At 49.8% G+C, this 21,976-nt stretch overlaps 2 protein-coding genes across 2 annotated transcripts in view; both read left to right on the top strand.

The window, feature by feature from the left end:
- Nucleotides 1-6,702, top strand: part of LOC144948246 (uncharacterized) — a 41,336-nt gene extending 34,634 nt beyond the window's left edge. Inside the window, exon 9 of the mRNA XM_078877670.1 lies at nt 289-6,702. Coding sequence (XP_078733796.1) covers nt 289-2,097 — 1,809 coding nt within the window. The 3' untranslated portion in view covers nt 2,098-6,702. The remainder of the gene's footprint in view (nt 1-288) is intronic.
- A 7,164-nt stretch (nt 6,703-13,866) lies between these two features.
- On the top strand, nt 13,867-17,588 carry LOC144948247 (uncharacterized). Its single transcript, XM_078877671.1, has 3 exons — nt 13,867-13,944; nt 14,191-14,276; nt 16,600-17,588. Exon 3 carries the CDS (start codon nt 16,695-16,697, stop codon nt 17,586-17,588), a length of 894 nt encoding a protein of 297 aa, XP_078733797.1. The 5' UTR covers nt 13,867-13,944; nt 14,191-14,276; nt 16,600-16,694.
- Nucleotides 17,589-21,976: the final 4,388 nt, after the last annotated feature.

Here is a 21,976-nt window from a genome sequence, read left to right on the forward strand (position 1 = left end):
CACCCCCCTACTCACCCTTCTCACCCACCTTCTCACCCACCTACTCATCCACCTACTCACCCACCTACTCATCAACCTACTCACCCACCTAGTCACCCATCCACCTACTCATCCTCCTACCCACCCCCCTACTCACCCTTCTTCTCACCCACCTACTCACCCATCAACCTACTCATCCTCCTACCCACCCACCATTCTTCTCACCCACCTACTCATCCACCTACTCACCCACCTAGTCACCCATCCACCTACTCATCTTCCTACCCACCCTTCTTCTCACCCACCTAGTCACCCATCCACCTACTCATCCTCCTACCCACCCACCTACTCACCCACCTACTCACCCACCTAGTCACCCATCCACCTACTCATCCTCCTACCCACCCACCCCCCTACTCACCCACCTACTCACCCACCTACTCACCCACCTACTCACCGAAGGCACACGGTAGAAGACGGCCCCGGCGTGGCGGGAGACTCGACGCCGCCATGCACCGCTGCGACGAGTGCCCGTACAGCACGGACAAGCGCAGCCGCCTCACCGTCCACCGGCGCACGCACACGGGCGAGAAGCCCTACGGCTGCCCGGTGTGCGGCAAAGCCTTCGCCGACACGACGGCCCTCTGCCGGCACCGCAGCACGCACAGCGGCGACAAGCCGCACGCGTGCGCCCTCTGCGGCAAGTCCTTCCGCCTGCCGGCTCACCTCGAAATCCACGGTCGGACTCACACGGGAGAGAAACCCTACAGCTGCGACGCTTGCGGCAAGACCTTCTCTCGCTCGGGCGGCCTCCACCGCCACCGCCGGGTGCACACGGGCGAAAAGCCCTTCGCGTGCTCCGTGTGCGGCCGGGCCTTCAAGCACTCGGGCGACCTGCGGATCCACGGTCGCACGCACACGGGCGAGAAGCCCTACCGCTGCGGCGTCTGCGGCAAGGGCTTCTCGCAGTTCGGAGGCCTCTACAGCCACCGGAGCACGCACACGGGCGACAGGCCGCACGTGTGCGCAGTGTGCGGCGGAGCCTTCGCCCGGCCGGGGAACCTCGCGCGGCACCGTAGGACGCACGCCGGCGAGAGGCCGCACGCTTGCGCCGAGTGCGGCCGGGCCTTCGCCACGGCGGGAGAGCTGCACGTGCACGTGCGCACGCACACGGGAGAGAGGCCGTACGCTTGCGACGAGTGCGGCCGGGCGTTCGCGCAGTGGGGGGCCCTGCAGAGCCACCGCAGCGTGCACACGGGGGCACGGCCCCACGGCTGCCCGGCGTGCGGCAAGAGCTTCGCCAAGGCGGGCGACCTGCGGCGGCACCGGCGGACGCACACGGGCGAGAAGCCGTACCGGTGCGAGGCGTGCGGCAAGTCGTTCTCGCAGTCGGGGACGCTGCACGTCCACCGCAGGACGCACGAGGGCGAGCGGCCCTACAAGTGCGCGCTGTGCGGGAAGCGCTTCACGCAGTCGGGGACGCTGCACAGCCACCGGAGGACTCACCGCGGGGAGGCGAGGCCCCGGCGCGGGAAGGGGCTGTCCGGCGTTCCGGGCCGCGCCCCCGGAGAGGAGGTTTCCGGCGGGCGCGCCGCGCCGGGGAGGGAGGCCGGGCCGTCGGGGGGGAGCGACGCCGGGTCGTCGTTGCCGGCGCCGGCGGCGGTGTCGCTCGTCGTCAAGGAGGAGCGCGAAGATGAAGACGTCGTCGCTGCTGGGGGAGACACATGGCTGGGGGTGAATCCTGGGAGCGAGGAGGAGGAGGAGGAGGAAGAGGAGGAGGAAGAGGAGGAGGAAGAAGAGGAGGAGGAAGAAGAGGAGGAGGAAGAGGAAGAGGAGGAAGAGGAAGAGGAGGAAGAGGAAGAGGAGGAGGAGGAAGAGGAGGAGGAAGAAGAGGAGGGATATCCAACCTTCCTCTTGTCAGCCGTGAAGCAAGAGCGCGTGGACGGTAGTCCCCGCAGCGACGGGGAGGAGCTGCTGCTGGACATGAAGACGGAGCGTCGCGACGACGAGAAATTCGCCCTCGGCGCGGACCGACGGGTGATCGGCCCCGGCGAGGAGGAGGTGTCCCTTCCCTCGACTTGCACCGAATTGGAGGGCGTGGGACGTGCACAGGAGTAGCGGGCGGCAGAGGTCGCAACCGGGTATCCGATACCCGTACCCTACCCGATACCCGGCTACCCGTACCCGGCCGGGTACGGGTAGCCGTTTGCGCCCCTGGTGCGGCCGGGTACGGGTAGGCCGTGAGTCACTGGTGAGCAGAGGTGGGACAAAGTCATTGTTATGCAAGTCCAAGTCGAGTCGCAAGTCATCAAATTCATGACTCGAGTCTGACTCGAGTCCAAGTCACATGACTCGAGTCCACACCTCTGCTGGTGAGTAACCGTTTGTCACTCATTTCGGCTGGGTACGGGTACGGGTAGGGAACGGGTACCCGTACCCGGCCGGGTACGGGTACCCATTTGCGACCCTGGTGCGGCCGGGTATCAAAACCCGTTTGCGACCTCTGGCGGGCGGCTGTTGCGTCGATCCGTCGGTTCAAAAGATCCGTTGGCGTGCCGCCAAAATAAAGTTTTCTTTTGTGCAAACCGGGGTGAGAGCTCAAGAGGCCAGGATGGAGGAGTCTCATTCGCCAGAGTGGCCCCGAGATCACCACCGAAATGAAAAAAGCAAAAAAAATGAAACAAAAGGGTACAGCACTGAAGCGAGTAGAAATCGAATCAAAAGCAACTGCCGTGTCGCACGCGAAAATCGAGATCACCGCCCAAACGTAAATCCGATGTTCGGTAATCAAATTCCTTGTAGCGGCAGCAGTCGGCTGGGGCAGATCGTGTTTGCACCGATCGCAGCGCAATTACAAAATAAAGTTGCAGAAACATTTAAAACATGTTTTATTCTACTTAGGATGTATATAGCATCCTTTCCAGGGCGTTATATGTGCGGAGTGACTTGGAATCGTGTGTAAACAGACGAGGATATCTTCGTCTTGGTTCTTTCGGTAAAGTCACGTAGAAGGGAAATAATAAAATAATAAAAATAAAACAATAAATAATTCTCACGACGTTTCAGCCACAACGCAAGCAGCCGTCCTCAGGTGAAGAAAAGGGCTGTCGGAAAGACAGCGTCTGAATGACGACAGCCCTGTTCTTCACCTCAGGACGGCTGCTTGCGTTGTGGCTGAAACGTCGTGAGAATTGTATTTAATGTTTTATTTTATTATTCCCCTCCACAAATGTAAAATTGCAAAATCGATTTGTGATTCTAATTTCTTTCAGAGCCACTAGCATCACGATCTCTTAACCACCTCCTCCATCCAGGGGTGCCCCTCCAAATCTTCTAAACCTTGTCCCTCCATCTCTCGTCTTCCTGTCCACCTCTCCTTCCCTCTATTGGCCTCTATTCCGTCATTGATCCTGCCCATCTGGCTTCTTTTGACGGCCCGGCTAGATGTCCTACATAACTCTAACTTTTATACATTCGTAATAAAGCTCATTGAGGCGACTTCTGGAATCCGGTCTTTTATTCAACTTTGCATTACAGCTTTCCTTCACGCTGCTGACAGGCAGTGTGAGAGGGATAGATAGAGAGAGAGACACACCGCCACGTGGCAACCCGGAGCCTCGCTCCCGCGTGGCCCCCTTCCTTCGTTCGTTCCCGTTCTGACCACGTGTCGTTCGTCTCCACCCCTATTTAATACCCGGGTCACGTGGTACGTTTCCACCAATCCTGGTTAACCTCCGTGGAATATTCCAGAGGCTCCCGGGACCACGCCCCTGACTCGTCTCCCCATTGGCTGTGGCTAAAGCCAGCAGAACCAATCCTCTACAAACAGCTGTCACCTTTCCATCACGTCAGGGCCACGCCCCCTAGGCTTCCCCCCATTGGCTATGGACCAGGACCGGCAGAGCCAATCGTCGTGACGAGTTGTAATCCGTCAACGACCCGGATATAACCTCACATTACACATTCGTAATGGCACCGACGACTGCATTACGGAAGCCTCTTTATTATGGACACAGCAGCAGCTGCACTAGGCCCGGGCTTCGTTCTTTCCTTGAACATCCCCTTTTAACCTCCCCTCACTGTTTTGACCACAGCCAATCCCCATCCTCCTCCAACGGTTCCCAACTGCCACCTCCGGGTTCAACTTTTGTTTCCCGCTTTTTTCCCCCGTTTGAATCTTTCCTGCAAACTTTTCAAACCCTCGCCTCCCGACCAATCATCGCGGAGGTCTGTCTGCCAATAGAAGGCCTTGGCATACTTTTTGAAAGACAGTCTGGCTTGCGCGTTGGTTTGGAGCGAGTGCTTCTTAATATCGGTCATCGCTCTCCCCGCATGCCTCGCGTTTGCTCTCGCTTGTTTACTTGGTGAACCTCATGTGAACGATTTAAACGGGTGTAGATATTGTAGAAATAGGTTTTTTACCCTTTCGCGTCATCTGGTCCAACACCAATGGAGACTAGGCTCTAAGAAAAGCTGTCTTGGGTGTGGACCAATCAACTTCAAGGACAGTGCATATCATTATCAGAGTTGTTTCTTTTTGTTTGCATTTTGACTGCTTGTGTTGTGGTTATTGCAAACTTGATGCCTTGTATAAAGGTGTCAGTTTTTGTACCAGTTGAAAGGGTAAAAAACCTATTACTATATTTTGCCACTGGTAAAGGAGGTCTCATAGTGGCTGTAAATATTCTTTCATTTGTAAATAGGGGTGGGGGGGGGGGTTACTTGTCGTGACGGACGCAATATGCGCGTTGTGCAAGCTGTGAACTCGTGCTAATTTCACTGGCTCCACCGTGACACTTCACCGCTGAGTTTCAGTACTCATCTCGGTCCCACCGTGAGGTTCCACTAGGCCTCGGCAAGGTAAGGTAAAAGTTAAACGGTAAAAAATCAAGACAAACTTTACCCTACTTTTTACCTTACCACAATTCAATCGCTCTACCCTACCTTTTACCCTTTAGCAGGTAAGGTAAAAGATAAACGGTAACAAGTATAACCCGTAAAAACAAAGTTTTTCACTATAAATCCTTTATATGCGTGGCGGCTAGAGTCCTCTCGTCCTCTGGCTTGAGATGGCTGCCACCTATGGGTCAGATGATTGCATTGCACCATTTAGCAATTGGTAATTAAATGTAATATTTTTGTCCTAAAAAGTGTAAAATTTTGGGAAAAAAATTTCACGAACATTAATTGTCACGCACAACGAGTCTGTGTGAAAAATGTCAGCTCGATTGGATCACGGGAAGTGGGTTAAAAAACGACCGAAAGATTTGCACGGTCCTAAGCAAGCAAGCGAACTTAATATAAAGGATTTAAAAAGCAACGAGCCTACCTTTACCCTACCCTTTACCTTACCCCTTGGCATGTCGACACCTTTACCCTTTTACCCGGTAAAAAGGGTAAATTACCTTACCTTGCCGAGGCCTAGGTTCCACGACGTCACGCGACGTGGCTTTTCGGTGCGTTCAATGGACCAGAGCGCTCTGCCGCGGTGCTACGAGGCCGAGACATTGGCTCTTATCGAACAGCGTTTAGGAGTGAGCGTTTTTTTTTTTTTAAACGGCGGGGAAAATTGCGCGTTGTTGTGAGCGCTTTTACCGCGATCGAAGTTAAGCGCGGCTCGGACTTGAATCCTCTCTGGCTGCTCGGTAAGCGGCATTCCTGGTTGTCGCCACGGCTGCTACCAGAGATTTCTTTTTCGGCAGCGTCTCGCTCGGTCGCGAAAACAGTGTTAGAAATCTCCCGGTCTCGATCGCCAATGTACATCATTAGATAGCGGATCTTTTCTTTCGAACTGTGTTTTGTGTTTGGTGTGTTGTTCTTCTCCCCCCCCCCATCTCGCGACACCTCCGATTAGTATGGTTGGCTACATACGGTCCAAAAGAAGTTCAATGTACATACTTACAAAGATTCACCTGGGTTGCGTTTTGGCGGAGCCGATAGTATTTCGTGTGGACGTGCAACAACTGAGAGTTTTAGATTTGAAGCTTTCATGACTGCAAGGATTCATATTCTTAGGTTTTTTCGGTAAAGTCACGTAGGTAAAAAATTTAAATTTATAAAAGTAAAATAAAAATCACGACGTTTCGGAGGCAACACAAGCTTCCGTCTTCAGGTGGAACCGTCACAGCACGATAGCTGTATCAAGTGAGAGAAATTCCAAGAAAACAGTCCTTGTATATATACTGCTTGAGGGTGGGAGGAGCCAAGGTAGGCCCTGGGATATTATTATTGTGAGGTTCCGTGCGGCTGAAGCACGCTGTTAGGAATGAGCCTTTGTTGTGTAAACTAGGTGCGGCTGTGATGTAAAGGTGCGTGTAAATGGGACTGAGCCTTTTGTTATGTAGAGGTGGTGCGGCTGAAACCCTGCCAGGAATGAGTCTTTGTTGTGTGGAATGGTTGAACTGGGAGGTTCTAAGAGTTGTTAAGGTGCGGCTGATGTAAAAGAGTTTGGTCAAATGTGACCGCTTTGGTCGGCTAGAGCGGGAGAGAATGAGTCTACGAAACCCACGGGACTCATCGCCGTAACGCCCACCGAAGTTGTTGTGAGCCAGACTAAGACTGCGACTGTGGTGCAGTGGCGGCTCCTGCAAAATCTCTCAGGGGGGGCAAATGTCTGGATGATTGATAAGGTCCACCCATGCAATGAATAAATTAACAGCTTAAGCATGTAAAGGCAACTTCACTTCTTTAATATTAATGAAAAATAAAGTGACTCTTACAATACATCTTGTTTTTTTCTATACTCACTATTAAAACAAACCACTCAAGTTTTTTTTTATTAAAGATTCCACTAGGTGGCGACAAATTATATTGTTGGATGAAACGTGCTTACGTATGATGACGTAAGCACGTTAGTGCGAGCCCTCCCGGAAGCCATAGAGAATGCATTGCAGCGCCCCCCCCCGTTCGAAAAAAAACATCTTTGAATGTAAGTCTATGGGACCACTCGGGGCGATTCTCAGCTGTAGTGAAATCGCCCAAAAAGAGGCGGTACTCCACAGAACGTGACATGACGCTGATTGGACTATATCCAGAGGCTGACAGTGACGGCTAGCGTGACTCTGTGGTTGAATGACATTGGTGGTGCGTCGCCCAATCGCCCTAATGAAGAAACCGCCCCTGCTGTGGTGATACAAATCTGACGACATTAACACTGGATGTGCTCGACTGCAGTGGTTCTCAACCGGGGGTAAGCGGACCCCTAGGGGTACGTGGCAATCAGTGTCCCAACGGGTACTTACGGAGGTGAGTTATAAATGTGTGAAGTTATATCATACGTGAGAGTCATCGATGAATAATCATAGATTTGAAGCTTTCGTGACTGCAAGGATTCATATTCTTAGGTTTTTTCGGTAAAGTCACGTAGGTAAAAAAATAAAATTAATAAAAGTAAAATAACGTCGTGATTTTTATTCTATTTTACTTTTATTAATTTTAATTTTTTACCTACGTGACTTTACCGAAAAAAACCTAAGAATGTGAATAATCATGTTGCGTGAATCTGCGGTGTGGACTCGAGTCATGTGACTTGGACTCGAGTCAGACTCGAGTCATGAATTTGATGACTTGCGACTCGACTTGGACTTGCATAACAATGACTTTGTCCCACCTCTGCTATACACTGATATACACTACACTATACACTACACTATACACTACTATACACTACACTACACACTACTACACTATACACTACACTATACACTACGCTATACACTATACTATACACTACACGCCAGAGGTGGGACAAAGTCATTGTTATGCAAGTCCAAGTCGAGTCGCAAGTCATCAAATTCATGACTCGAGTCTGACTCGAGTCCAAGTCACATGACTCGAGTCCACATCTCATAGGTGGGACAAAGTCATTGTTATGCAAGTCCAAGTCGAGTCGCAAGTCATCAAATTCATGACTCGAGTCTGACTCGAGTCCAAGTCACATGACTCGAGTCCACACCTCTGCTACACGCTACTACACGCTACTACACTATACACTACACTATACACTACACACTACACTATACACTACACTATACACTACACTATACAATACTATACACCAGAGGTGTGGACTCGAGTCATGTGACTTGGACTCGAGTCAGACTCGAGTCGTGAATTTGATGACTTGCGACTCGACTTGGACTTGCATAACAATGACTTTGTCCCACCTCTGGCGTGAATCTGCCAGGATAAATTAACTACGGTAACATTTAAATCCGTGTGGTGACCTAGAATTACATGAAATACCTTTCTAAACTAACTGATCATTAACAATGTGGCTTTACACGATACCTGTTCACTCAGACGGTTTACCTGTATTCTTGTGCAGGGAAATCGAGTTATCTTGTCCATACGGCGCACAGCCGTTTTAGTACGGGCCAAAACACGTGATTATTTGTCTGTGTTTCTACCTTGTAATGGGACTTTGTTGAATGAACGTTGAGATGTATAAAGGCACGCGGTGACCAATAAGGTCTGAATTGGTCTCTAATAAGGTAGGGCACTGATAAGGCGTTGATGGATATATTACAATAGTAACCAGCGAGAGTGAACGAATCAACTCATTTGTATCTATTCGCTTGCAGTTACAATCAGCCAGTTAGGATATAACCTCACTAAATGGCACAGTTGAATTTCGATGTAAAGCTTTCGTGACTGCAGGGATTCATCTTCTTGGTTCTTTCGGTAAAGTCACGTAGAAGGGAAATAATAAAATAATAAAAATAAAACATAATAAAATACAATTGTCACGACATTTCAGCCACAACGCAAGCAGCCGTCCTCAGATGAAGAACAGGGCTGTCAGAAGCTGTCTCCCCGACAGGCCTGGTCTTCACCTGAGGACGGCTGCTTGCGTTGTGGCCGAAACGTCGTGAGAATTATTTTATTATGTTTTATTTTCATTATTTTATTATTTCCCTTCTACGTGACTTTACCGAAAGAACCAAGAAGATGGCACAGTTGGTTAACATTGATGTTCGCTATTCATAACATTTATTTCTCACAACCATGTTGGGTCAGCCAAAGGGGGCGGGGGTATTCGTTTGAAACAATCCAACAAGGGGGGGGGGGTACACAATAGCCAACGAAAGGAGTTGAGAGCCACCGTGCGAGAGGTTCGCTTTTAACTGTCGTTTGAAAAATAAACGGAGACGTTGCACAAGTGAGTGACTGCGTGAGTGCAGTTTGTATTATCTCTGTTTGCACGGGTTTTCTCGCGAGTTTTCGAGTTCCCTGGCCGAGTTCTTTAGTTCCTGCCTAGTTCCTGAGTTCCAGTTCCCGAGTTCTAGTTCCCGAGTTCTAGTTCCCGAGTCCTAGTTCCCGAGTTCCATTTCCTGAGTTCTAGTTCCCGAGTTCTAGTTCCCGAGTTCTAGTTCCCGAGTTCTAGTTCCCGAGTCCTAGTTCCCGAGTTCCATTTCCTGAGTTCTAGTTCCCGAGTTCTAGTTCCCGAGTTCTAGTTCCCGAGTTCTAGTTCCCGAGTTCTAGTTCCCGAGTCCTAGTTCCCGAGTTCCATTTCCTGAGTTCTAGTTCCTGAGTTCCATTTCCCGAGTTCTAGTTCCCGAGTTCTAGTTCCCGAGTTCCATTTCCCGAGTTCTAGTTCCCGAGTTCCATTTCCTGAGTTCTAGTTCCCGAGTTCTAGTTCCCGAGTTCTAGTTCCCGAGTTCTAGTTCCCGAGTTCCATTCCCTGAGTTCTAGTTCCTGAGTTCCATTTCCCGAGTTTTAGTTCCCGAGTTCTAGTTCCCGAGTTCCATTTCCCGAGTTCTAGTTCCCGAGTTCTAGTTCCCGAGTTCCATTTCCCGAGTTCTAGTTCCCGAGTTCCAGTTCCCGAGTTCTAGTTCCCGAGTTGTAGTTCCCGAGTTCTAGTTCCCGAGTTCTAGTTCCCGAGTTCCATTTCCCGAGTTCTAGTTCCCGAGTTCTAGTTTTCGAGTTCTAGTTCCCGAGTTCCATTTCCCGAATTCTAGTTCCCGAGTTCTAGTTCCCGAGTTGTAGTTCCCGAGTTCTAGTTCCCGAGTTCTAGTTCCCGAGTTCTAGTTCCCGAGTTCTAGTTCCTGAGTTCCATTTCCCGAGTTCTAGTTCCCGAGTTGTAGTTCCCGAGTTCTAGTTCCCGAGTTCCAGTTCCCGAGTTCTAGTTCCCGAGTTCTAGTTCCCGAGTTCCATTTCCCGAGTTCTAGTTCCCGAGTTCTAGTTCCCGAGTTCTAGTTCCCGAGTTCCATTTCCCGAGTTCTAGTTCCCGAGTTCTAGTTCCCGAGTTCCAGTTCCCGAGTTCTAGTTCCCGAGTTCTAGTTCCCGAGTTCCATTTCCCGAGTTCTAGTTCCCGAGTTCTAGTTCCCGAGTTCTAGTTCCCGAGTTCCAGTTCCCGAGTTCTAGTTCCTGAGTTCCATTTCCCGAGTTCCATTTCCCGAGTTCTAGTTCCCGAGTTCTAGTTCCTGAGTTCCATTTCCCGAGTTCTCTAGTTCCCTGACGGACGGACACAATCATTCCCATGTGGGCTGGAGTAACCAGGAGGTTCCCACCAGTATAAATATTCAGTGTATAAGTGTGTGGTGTATGGTTAGTGTCGTGTATGATATGTTTGTATGTTGAACTTCTGTAGCACCGCACGTAACCAACCGTGCAAATCAGAGGCGCGCGGGGGAAGGACATCAAACTGAACACGATAAGTAACTCTTTGGGTAAAGTCACGTAGAAAGAGAAAATAATAAATTAAATAGTAGCACACGACGTTTCGATTGCAACACAAGCAATCGTCATCAGGTACGAATGAAAGAGAAAAACAAACCTCGTAAACTTAGAAATACAATGCAATACAACACAGAGAGTCAGCTACCATAGCAGTCAACACCCTACCTGGTTGATTACGTTCTTACAAAGATTGCGTGTAGTTTATAGCGGTGTGTATATTGTAGTGTATAGTAGTGTCGTGATAGAGTCGTTTATAGTGTAGTGTATAGTATTTTAGTGTATAGTATCGTGCATAGTAGTGGAGTGTATAGTAGTGTATAGTGAAGTGTATGGTAGTGTATAGTGTAGTATATAGTAGTGTATAGTGAAGTGTATGGTAGTGCATAGTGTAGTGTATAGTAGTGTAGTGTATAGTAGTGTATAGTGAAGTGTATGGTAGTGTATAGTGTAGTGTATAGTAGTGTAGTGTATAGTAGTGTAGTGTATAGTAGTGTATAGTGAAGTGTATGGTAGTGTATAGTGTAGTGTATAGTAGTGTATAGTGAAGTGTATGGTAGTGTATAGTGTAGTGTATAGTAGTGTAGTGTATAGTAGTGTAGTGTATAGTAGTGTATAGTGGAGTGTATAGTAGTGTATAGTGAAGTGTATGGTAGTGTATAGTGTAGTGTATAGTAGTGTATAGTGAAGTGTATGGTAGTGTATAGTGTAGTGTATAGTAGTGTAGTGTCTAGTAGTGTAGTGTATAGTAGTGTATAGTGAAGTGTATGGTAGTGTATAGTGTAGTGTATAGTAGTGTAGTGTATAGTAGTGTAGTGTATAGTAGTGTATAGTGAAGTGTATGGTAGTGTATAGTGTAGTGTATAGTAGTGTAGTGTATAGTAGTGTAGTGTATAGTAGTGTATAGTGAAGTGTATGGTAGTGTATAGTGTAGTGTATAGTAGTGTATAGTGAAGTGTATGGTAGTGTATAGTGTAGTGTATAGTAGTGTAGTGTCTAGTAGTGTAGTGTATAGTAGTGTATAGTGAAGTGTATGGTAGTGTATAGTGTAGTGTATAGTAGTGTAGTGTATAGTAGTGTAGTGTATAGTAGTGTATAGTGAAGTGTATGGTAGTGTATAGTGTAGTGTATAGTAGTGTATAGTGAAGTGTATGGTAGTGTATAGTGTAGTGTATAGTAGTGTAGTGTATAGTAGTGTAGTGTATAGTAGTGTATAGTGGAGTGTATAGTAGTGTATAGTGAAGTGTATGGTAGTGTATAGTGTAGTGTATAGTAGTGTATAGTGAAGTGTATGGTAGTGTATAGTGTAGTGTATAGTAGTGTAGTGTCTAGTAGTGTAGTGTATAGTAGTGTATAGTGAAGTGTATGGTAGTGTATAGTGTAGTGTATAGTAGTGTAGTGTATAGTAGTGTAGTGTATAGTAGTGTATAGTGAAGTGTATGGTAGTGTATAGTGTAGTGTATAGTAGTGTAGTGTATAGTAGTGTAGTGTATAGTAGTGTATAGTGAAGTGTATGGTAGTGTATAGTGTAGTGTATAGTAGTGTAGTGTATAGTAGTGTAGTGTATAGTAGTGTAGTGTCTAGTAGTGTAGTGTATAGTGTAGTGTATAGTAGTGTATAGTGTAGTGTGTAGTAGTGTATAGTGAAGTGTATGGTAGTGTATAGTGTAGTGTATAGTAGTGTAGTGTATAGTAGTGTAGTGTATAGTGTAGTGTATAGTAGTGTATAGTGTAGTGTGTAGTAGTGTATAGTGAAGTGTATGGTAGTGTATAGTGTAGTGTATAGTAGTGTAGTGTATAGTAGTGTAGTGTATAGTAGTGTATAGTGAAGTGTATGGTAGTGTATAGTGTAGTGTATAGTAGTGTAGTGTATAGTAGTGTAGTGTATAGTAGTGTAGTGTATAGTAGTGTATAGTGAAGTGTATGGTAGTGTATAGTGTAGTGTATAGTAGTGTAGTGTATAGTAGTGTAGTGTATAGTAGTGTATAGTGAAGTGTATGGTAGTGTATAGTGTAGTGTATAGTAGTGTAGTGTATAGTAGTGTAGTGTATAGTAGTGTAGTGTCTAGTAGTGTAGTGTATAGTGTAGTGTATAGTAGTGTATAGTGTAGTGTGTAGTAGTGTATAGTGAAGTGTATGGTAGTGTATAGTGTAGTGTATAGTAGTGTAGTGTATAGTAGTGTAGTGTATAGTGTAGTGTATAGTAGTGTATAGTGTAGTGTGTAGTAGTGTATAGTGAAGTGTATGGTAGTGTATAGTGTAGTGTATAGTAGTGTAGTGTATAGTAGTGTAGTGTATAGTAGTGTATAGTGAAGTGTATGGTAGTGTATAGTGTAGTGTATAGTAGTGTAGTGTATAGTAGTGTAGTGTATAGTAGTGTATAGTGAAGTGTGTAGTATCTTCTTGGTTCTTTCGGTAAAGTCATCACGTAGAATGGAAATAATAAAAATAAACCATAATAATATAATTCTCACGACGTTTCGGCCACAACGCAAGCAGCCGTCCTCAGGTGAAGAACAGGTCTGTCGGGAAGACAGACCTGTTCTTCACCTGAGGACGGCTGCTTGCGTTGTGGCCGAAACGTCGTGAGAATTATTTTATAATGTTTTATTTTTATTCTTTTATTATTTCCATTCTACGTGATGACTTTACCGAAAGAACCAAGAAGATTAATCCCTGCAGTCACGAAAGCTTTAAATCGAAATTTAGTGTATAGTAGTGTAGTGTATAGTGTAGTGTATAGTAAGTGCAGTGGATAATAGTGTAGTGTGTCGTATTGTGGTAGTGGGTGGGTGTGTGGTAGAGTGTGGGCGTGGTAGTGGCTGGGTGGGCGTGGTAGTTGGCATTCTTATTCTTAGGTTTTTTCGGTAAAGTCACGTAGGTAAAAAATTTAAATTAATAAAAGTAAAATAAAAAATCTTCTTGGTTCTTTCGGTAAAGTCACGTAGAAGGGAAGTAATAAAATAATAAAAAATAAAACATAATAAAATAATTATTATTTTATTACTTCCCTTCTACGTGACTTTACCGAAAGAACCAAGAAGATGAATCCCTGCAGTCACGAAAACTTTAAATCGAAATAAAATTTAAAAAAATATTTGGGTGGTGGGCGTGTTAGTTAGTGATCATGACGTCACGCAGCGGGCGCGCGCGCGCACAACGCATCCGCTGCGTGACGTCACGCGATCGCCGGCGGCGGCGGCTTTAGCGCGTGACGTCACGTAGCGATCGCGTGACGTCATGTAGCTCCTGCCGCTCCTGCCGCAAGATACGACGAGGAGTAGGAGGAGGTGAGAAAGAGAGACAAAGGCGGTTGGGACGCTAACGTTGGGGCTAACGTTGGGGCGACGTTGGGGCGACGTTGGGCTCACGCTGATTCAAAACGCTGTTGGCTCATCGTCATTTTAAATCGGTTTTGTTGAGTGGAGGGGGGGGGAGTCGTGATGAAGATGGTTGCAGGGAAAATCGCTGCTGCTGCTGCTGCTGTGATTGTTATTAAAATGATTGCCTCGTTGTTGTTGTTGTTGTTGGCGTAGCATACACGACGGTGTGGACTGTGGGTGATCGGGTGGGCTCTGTGACTCGGGCCTCGAAGTGCACCTAGCCTGGCACGAGCGCTGTGGTGCGTTGACACGGGTCCGTATGTGTGCTGGCACGGGTCTGTATGTGTGTGACACGGGTCAATATGCGTGTTGGCACGGGTCTATATGCGTGCTGACACGGGTCTGTATGTGTGTGACACGGGTCTATATGCGTGTTATCACGGCTCTATATGTGTGTTGACACGGGTCTATATGTGTGTGACACGGGTCTATATGTGTGTGACACGGGTCTATATGTGTGCTGGCACGGGTCTATATGCGTGCTGGCACGGGTCTATATGCGTGTGACACAGGTCTATGTGCGTGCTGACACGGGTCTATATGCGTGTTATCACGGCTCTATATGTGTGTGACACGGGTCTATATGTGTGCTGGCACGGGTCTATATGTGTGCTGGCACGGCTCTATATGTGTGCTGACACGGGTCTATATGTGTGTGACACGGGTCTATATGTGTGCTGGCACGGCTCTATATGTGTGCTGGCACGGGTCTATATGTGTGTTGACACGGGTCTATATGCGTGCTGACACGGCTCTATATGTGTGTGACACGGGTCTATATGTGTGCTGGCACGGGTCTATATGTGTGTTGACACGGGTCTATATGTGTGTTGACACGGATCTATATGCGTGCTGACACGGGTCTATATGCGTGCTGACACGGGTCTATATGTGTGCTGACACGGGTCTATATGTGTGCTGGCACGGGTCTATATGTGTGTTGACACGGGTCTGTATGTGTGCTGGCACGGGTCTATGTGTGTTGACACGGGTCTATATGTGTGTTGACACGGGTCTATATGTGTGTGACACGGGTCTATATGCGTGCTAGCATGGGTCTATATGTGTGCTGGCACGGGTTTATATGCGTGTTATCACGGCTCTATATGTGTGCTGACACGGGTCTATATGTGTGTTGGCACGGGTCTATATGCGTGTTGGCACGGGTCTATATGTGTGTTGCCACGGGTCTATATGCGTGCTGACACGGGTCTATATGTGTGCTGGCACGGGTCTATATGTGTGTTGACACGGGTCTATATGCGTGCTGGCACGGGTCTATATGTGTGTGACACGGGTCTATATGCGTGCTAGCACGGGTCTATATGTGTGCTGGCACGGGTCTATATGCGTGTTATCACGGCTCTATATGTGTTTGACACGGGTCTATATGCATGCTAGCACGGGTCTATATGTGTGCTGGGACAGGTCTATATACGTGTTATCACGGCTCTATATGTGTGTGACACGGGTCTATATGTGTGCTGGCACGGCTCTATATGTGTGTGACACGGGTCAATATGCGTGTTGGCACGGGTCTATATGCGTGCTGACACGGGTCTGTATGTGTGTGACACGGGTCTATATGTGTGCTGACACGGGTCTGTATGTGTGTGACACGGGTCAATATGCGTGTTGGCACGGGTCTATATGCGTGTGACACTGGTCAATATGCGTGTTGGCACGGGTCTATATGCGTGTGACACTGGTCTATATGTGTGTGACACGGGTCTATATGTGTGCTGGCACGGGTCTATATGCGTGCTGGCACGGGTCTAAATGTGTGTGACACGGGTCTATATGTGTGCTGGCACGGGTCTATATGTGTGCTGGCACGGCTCTATATGTGTGCTGACACGGGTCTATATGTGTGCTGGCACGGCTCTATATGTGTGCTGACACGGGTCTATATGCGTGCTGACACAGCTCTATATGTGTGTGACACGGGTCTATATGTGTGCTGGCACGGGTCTATATGTGTGTTGACACGGGTCTATATGCGTGTTAACACGGCTCTATATGTGTGTGACACGGGTCTATATGTGTGACACGGGTCTATATGCGTGCTGGCACGGGTCTATATGTGTGTGACACGGCTCTGTATGCGTGCTGGCACGGGTCTATATGCGTGCTGGCACGGGTCTATATGCGTGTTGACACGGCTCTATATGCGTGCTGGCACGGGTCTATATGCGTGCTGACACGGCTCTATATGCGTGCTGGCACGGGTCTATATGCGTGCTGACACGGCTCTATATGCGTGCTGGCACGGCTCTATATGCGTGCTAGCACGGCTCTACATGCGTGCTGGCACGGCTCTATATGTGTGTGACACGGCTCTGTATGCGTGCTGGCACGGTTCTATATGTGTGTGACACGGCTCTGTATGCGTGCTGGCACGGCTCTATATGCGTGTTGACACGGCTCTATATGCGTGCTGGCACGGCTCTATATGCGTGCTAACACGGGTCTATATGCGTGCTAGCACGGCTCTATATGCGTGCTGGCACGGCTCTACATGCGTGCTGACAGGAGCCCGCGCATGCCTTGACTTGATTGCAGGTGCACGCGATCTCCCTCCCTCCCCCCACCACCACCACCCCAATCTTGCCGGATCCCCTCCGCCGGTACCTCCGGCACCGCCGCCACCGCCCGCTATGCACCGCTGCGGCCAATGCGAGTACAGCACCAGCTACCGTGGCCACATGGAGGTCCACCGCCGAAAGCACACGGGAGAGAAGCCCTTCAAGTGCGCCTCATGCGACAAGTCGTTCATCCACCTGGGCCACCTCCACCGTCACCAACGCTCGCACTCGGGCGAGAAGCCCTACCGCTGCGACGCGTGCGGAAAGACCTTCACGCAGTCGGGCAACCTGCACAACCACCGGCGCATCCACACGGGCGAGCGTCCCTTCAAGTGCGCCGTGTGCGGCAAGGCCTTCAGCCAGACGGGCAACCTGCACAACCACCTCATGACGCACATGGAGGAGAAGCCGTACAAGTGCGCCGTGTGCGGCAAGGCGTTCACGCGCACGGGCAACCTGCACAAGCACCAGACCATCCACACGGGCGAGAAGCCTCACGAGTGCTCTCTGTGCGGCATGGCGTTCTCACAGCCGGGCACCCTCCACCGGCACCACCGCACGCACACGGGAGAGAGGCCCTACCGGTGCACGCTGTGCGGCAAGGCGTTCACGCAGTCGGGGACGCTCACCAAGCACCAGCGGGTCCACCGGGAGGAGAACGCCGTTCCCGCGCTCTTCCGGGACGACGACTGCGGTGACGGTGGTGACGACGGCGACGACGGTGACGACGGCGACGACGGTGGCGGCGTTGCGACGAGGTTCCCGCGCATGAAGCAGGAACCCGAGGAAAGTCCCGGCCTCTACTGGACGTCGCCGCCGACGTCACCGAAGTCGTCGCCGGCGTCGACCGTGAAGCGCGAGGAGGTGGAGGAGGTGGAGGAGGAGGTGGAGGAGGTGGAGGAGGAGGTGGAGTCTAACGGGGGCTCTGACCTCGTCGCCGTGAAGCGGGAGAGGGCCGAGCCTTAGCGGGAGCCGCGCTGGTCCGCTCACCGTCAGGGCCCCGGGCTCAAACCACCGTCATGGTCACACCGCGTGTCATCATCACACCATCGTCACACACCGTGTCATCGTCACACACCGCACCATCGTCACACCATCGTCACACACCGCGTCATTGTCAAACCATCGTCACACCGTCATCACACACCACGCCATCGTCACACACCGCGTCATCATCACACACCACACCATCGTCACACACCGCACCATCGTCACACACCACGCCATCGTCACACACCGCGTCATCGTCACACCATCGTCACACACCGCGTCATCGTCACACCACCAAAGCGTTGGCCCGCGGTTCCGAATGCGCCCTCCAAAAGCCGCATCCTTCACCTCGTCCGCTTCATTCCAACCGGGCTCCCCTCTTCCTGCTCTGTGCAGAACCTCGTCGCGACCGCTTGGCATCAACGACACCCCACGCCACTCCACACCACCCCACAGCACCCCACACCACCCTACACCACCCTACACCCACACCACACCACTCCACCCCACGCCACCTCACCCCACACCACCCCACAGCACACCACACCACCCCACAGCACCCCACAGCACCCCACGCCACCCCACACCACCCCACACCACCCCACACCACCACACACCACACCACACCACCTCACAGCACACCACCCCACGCCACACACCACCCCACAGCACACCACACCACCCCACGCCACCCCACCACACACCACAGCACCCCACACCACACCACCCCACACCACACCACCCCACACCACCCCACAGCACCCGACACCACCCCACACCACCACACACCACCCCACACCACCCCACACCACCCACAGCACCCCAGACCACCCCACACCACCCCACAGCACCTCACACCACCTCACACCACCCCACACCACCCCACACCACCCCACACCACACCACCACACACCACCCCACACCACCCCACACCACCACACACCACCCCACACCACCCCACACCACCCCACACCACCCACAGCACCCCAGACCACCCCACACCACCCCACACCACCTCACACCACACCACACCACCCCACACCACCCCACACACGCGCAGTCTCCCAGAGGAGCGCGCGGGGACGGCTGCACGCGACGCTGAACCGAGAGAGAGAGAGAGAACAGAGGAGGGGTGGTGTGTGGGGGGGTGGGTGAAGAAACTACCGCGGGATCCTCTGCGCGAGGAATTGAAACACGCGGCCGCTTCGTCGGGGAAGACTCGAGGGGGTGGGGGGGGGGGCTGCACGTACCGACACGACAAGTCCCACCGCACACGGACGCACTCACGCGCCGCGCGCCTGCGTTGCCGTTGAGAGCGACGTTCAATGCCGGCGAGAGTTTTGGCGCGATCCGGTGAAAGCCTCGCCGCCGAATGTCGAGGATATTGCCGCCGCCGCCGCCGCCACCCTCCCTCCGTCGTATTCGGTGAAGGTGGTGGTGGTGGTGGTCCGGGCTACGGTCGTGGGGAGGTTCAATCGGAGCGAGAGAGCGAGGGACAGAGGTCGCAACCGGGTACCCGATACCCGTACCCTACCCGATACCCGGCTACCCGTACCCGGCCGGGTACGGGTAGCCGTTTGCGACCCTGGTGCGGCCGGGTACGGGTAAGGTATCAACACCCGTTTGCGACCTCTGACACGCGCCCGTTCATCCTTCAGCAGGCCAACGCGGTTATTATGTTGTTATTCTTTTTCTGTTAATTCGTTCAGCCACACGGTTTACTCTGCAGCCAGGCACTTTTTTTTGTGTTACTTTGGTTTTGTTTTTTCTTCTTCTTCGGGGAAGATTAATTCTGTAAAGGAAAAATAACCTGGGGGGGGGTGGGGGGTTCACTTCATTTCTATTTATCCTACGTCCAGATTTCACTACGAGATTGCAGCAGCAGCAGCAGCGGCAGCAGCGGTCCCACCGTGCGTTTGCCGTTTGCTTACTACTATAGTGTAGTGTATAGTATAGTGTATAGTGTAGTGTATAGTGTAGTGTATAGTGTAGTGTATAGTGTAGTGAATAGTAGTGTATAGCGTAGTGTATAGTGTAGTGTATAGCGTAGTGTATAGTGTAGTGAATAGTAGTGTATAGTGTAGTGTATAGTGTAGTGTATAGCGTAGTGTATAGCGTAGTGTATAGTGTAGTGTATAGTGTAGTGTACAGCGTAGTGTATGAGTGTGTAGTGTATAGCGTAGTGTACAGCGTAGTGTATAGTGTAGTGTATAGTGTAGTGTATAGCGTAGTGTATATGAGTGTGTAGTGTATAGTGTAGTGTATAGCGTAGTGTATAGTGTAGTGTATAGCGTAGTGTATATGAGTGTGTAGTGTATAGCGTAGTGTACAGCGTAGTGTACAGCGTAGTGTATAGTGTAGTGTATATGAGTGTGTAGTGTATAGCGTAGTGTACTACTTGAGCCCACCCGTGTGTTGGAGAGTAAATCCGTTGGATCTGTCCGTCGACTTGATAATCCCCCCCTCACCTTGCCGTACTGCCATGTCCCAGCAGCCGCGGATTGCCTCGCTATTCGTTACACGCACCCCACGCCCACGTCAGAGTCGGAATATTTATTTCTCACAGATGTCCAGTAGAAGGCGGCACGGGGATAAGAAGTTTACAACAACAGCCGGTTACAAAACAACAACAACAACAACACGACGGTGGTGCAGAGTAAAAGTAAGGCGAAAAAATTTGCCCCAAAAAAAACCGCCAAACTACAAATCGTCGATTGAAAGCGTCTTTCGTGACTGCAGGGATTCATCTTCTTGGTTCTTTCGGTAAAGTCACGTAGAAGGGAAATAATAAAATAATAATAATAATAAAACATAATAAAATAATTCTCACGACGTTTCGGCCACAACGCAAGCAGCCGTCCTCAGGTGAAGAGCAGGTCTGTCGGGGAGACAGCGTCTGACAGCCCTGTTCTTCACCTGAGGACGGCTGCTTGCGTTGTGGCTGAAATGTGAGAATTATTTTATTATGTTTTATTTTTATTATTTTATTATTTCCCTGCTACGTGACTTTACCGAAATAACCAAGAAGATATAAATCGTCACCGTCCTTAAACCAGGCAAAGCCCCCACCGAGCTCCCAACTTTCTTGTCAGAAGCGATCTGGCCGTTTGTCGCGATAACGCAAGGAAAGTGGCTCACCGTGTTACGGACCCATGTGCTTATTGCGTTGGTGTGGTGTACGCGTGCACAACTTTTTTGTTTCACGCTTGCACATCCGAGCCACGGGGTTTTGTCTTGCCATGTCGGAAGAGAACTGGGAATAGGCCAGCCTCGCAAGAAGATAACGTCTGGACAGTGACTCCGGGTCAGTGGGTTCAGAGTTCAAAAGTTCAAGTTCATGTATTAGGTGTAGCCCTGTGAGCCATTCGGCTCTTGAATCGGGTGCAACCGCAACAAACAAAAAACATGAACAAGAAAACATCTTAAAGTGACTATGTGCAAACAGAAAATCCAAGAAAAGACAGCAAAATATTGCAGAAAAATCACCGTACACCAACCCTGTGCAAATATCCCAGTGGGATGCAAGTCAAACAACAACAACCACAAGACAACTTAGATGAAGGCCATCAGTCTAAACTCTGTACTACAACAAACAAACATGGCCAAACCAAAAAACTTTTCGAAAATCACCAAAATAAAGCCATAAAAGCAATGAAACAGTGATCATAGGAACTGTGACCGAATTTTCACAATAAACGACGAAAAAAACAACACGTACTACCAAACTCATGCAGCCATAGCTGGCTGCATGAGTCACTCCACAACAGCAGTAGGAGCATCAGTCGGAGTATCAACATTTTTCAATGCACCTTTAAGATCGGCGCACTCAATCAAAACACAGATCGTGGGTGGGGCCAAGCAGGGCCAGGGGCGTGTGACGTCGGTACGGGACGAAGCGAGCGGCCACGTTCGCGCGTCTTCACGCATCGCGAACAGCGCGTGACCTCGACCACGCAGAGAGCCGATAGCTTGCATGCGTGCATGTGTGCGTGTGTACGATGATGGAGAGCGGTAGTGGTAGCGTTTAGCGCTACGCTGCGCTACGAACCTGGCGACCCGGGGCTAGGGCTGAACGATTTGGGGAAAATATCAAATTACGATTTTTCTGACAGAGATGTTGCGATTTGATTTGCGATTACATTTTTTAAAGTCATGCTTCAGTTCAATATTCACCGTGTAATAGATTTCAAACGTGTGATGGAGCATTACCACATGGTACCATCAACATATGAACTGCTCTCTATATTATAATTGCAAGAATGTGAACTTAAAAGATAGGAATTGCTTCCAACGTGTATTTATTCAAATGTTTAAACTGAAATAGAACAATGAAACGTAGAGCAATTGTTAAGTTAAATAAATAA

The sequence above is a fragment of the Lampetra fluviatilis genome, chromosome 48 (genome assembly GCF_964198595.1).
Source record: "Lampetra fluviatilis chromosome 48, kcLamFluv1.1, whole genome shotgun sequence".
Lineage (NCBI taxonomy): Eukaryota > Metazoa > Chordata > Hyperoartia > Petromyzontiformes > Petromyzontidae > Lampetra > Lampetra fluviatilis.

Bases quoted from the DNA above. Each gene is read 5' to 3' on its own strand.
- LOC144948247 (XM_078877671.1), top strand. From the start codon at position 16,695: ATGCACCGCTGCGGCCAATGCGAGTACAGCACCAGCTACCGTGGCCAC.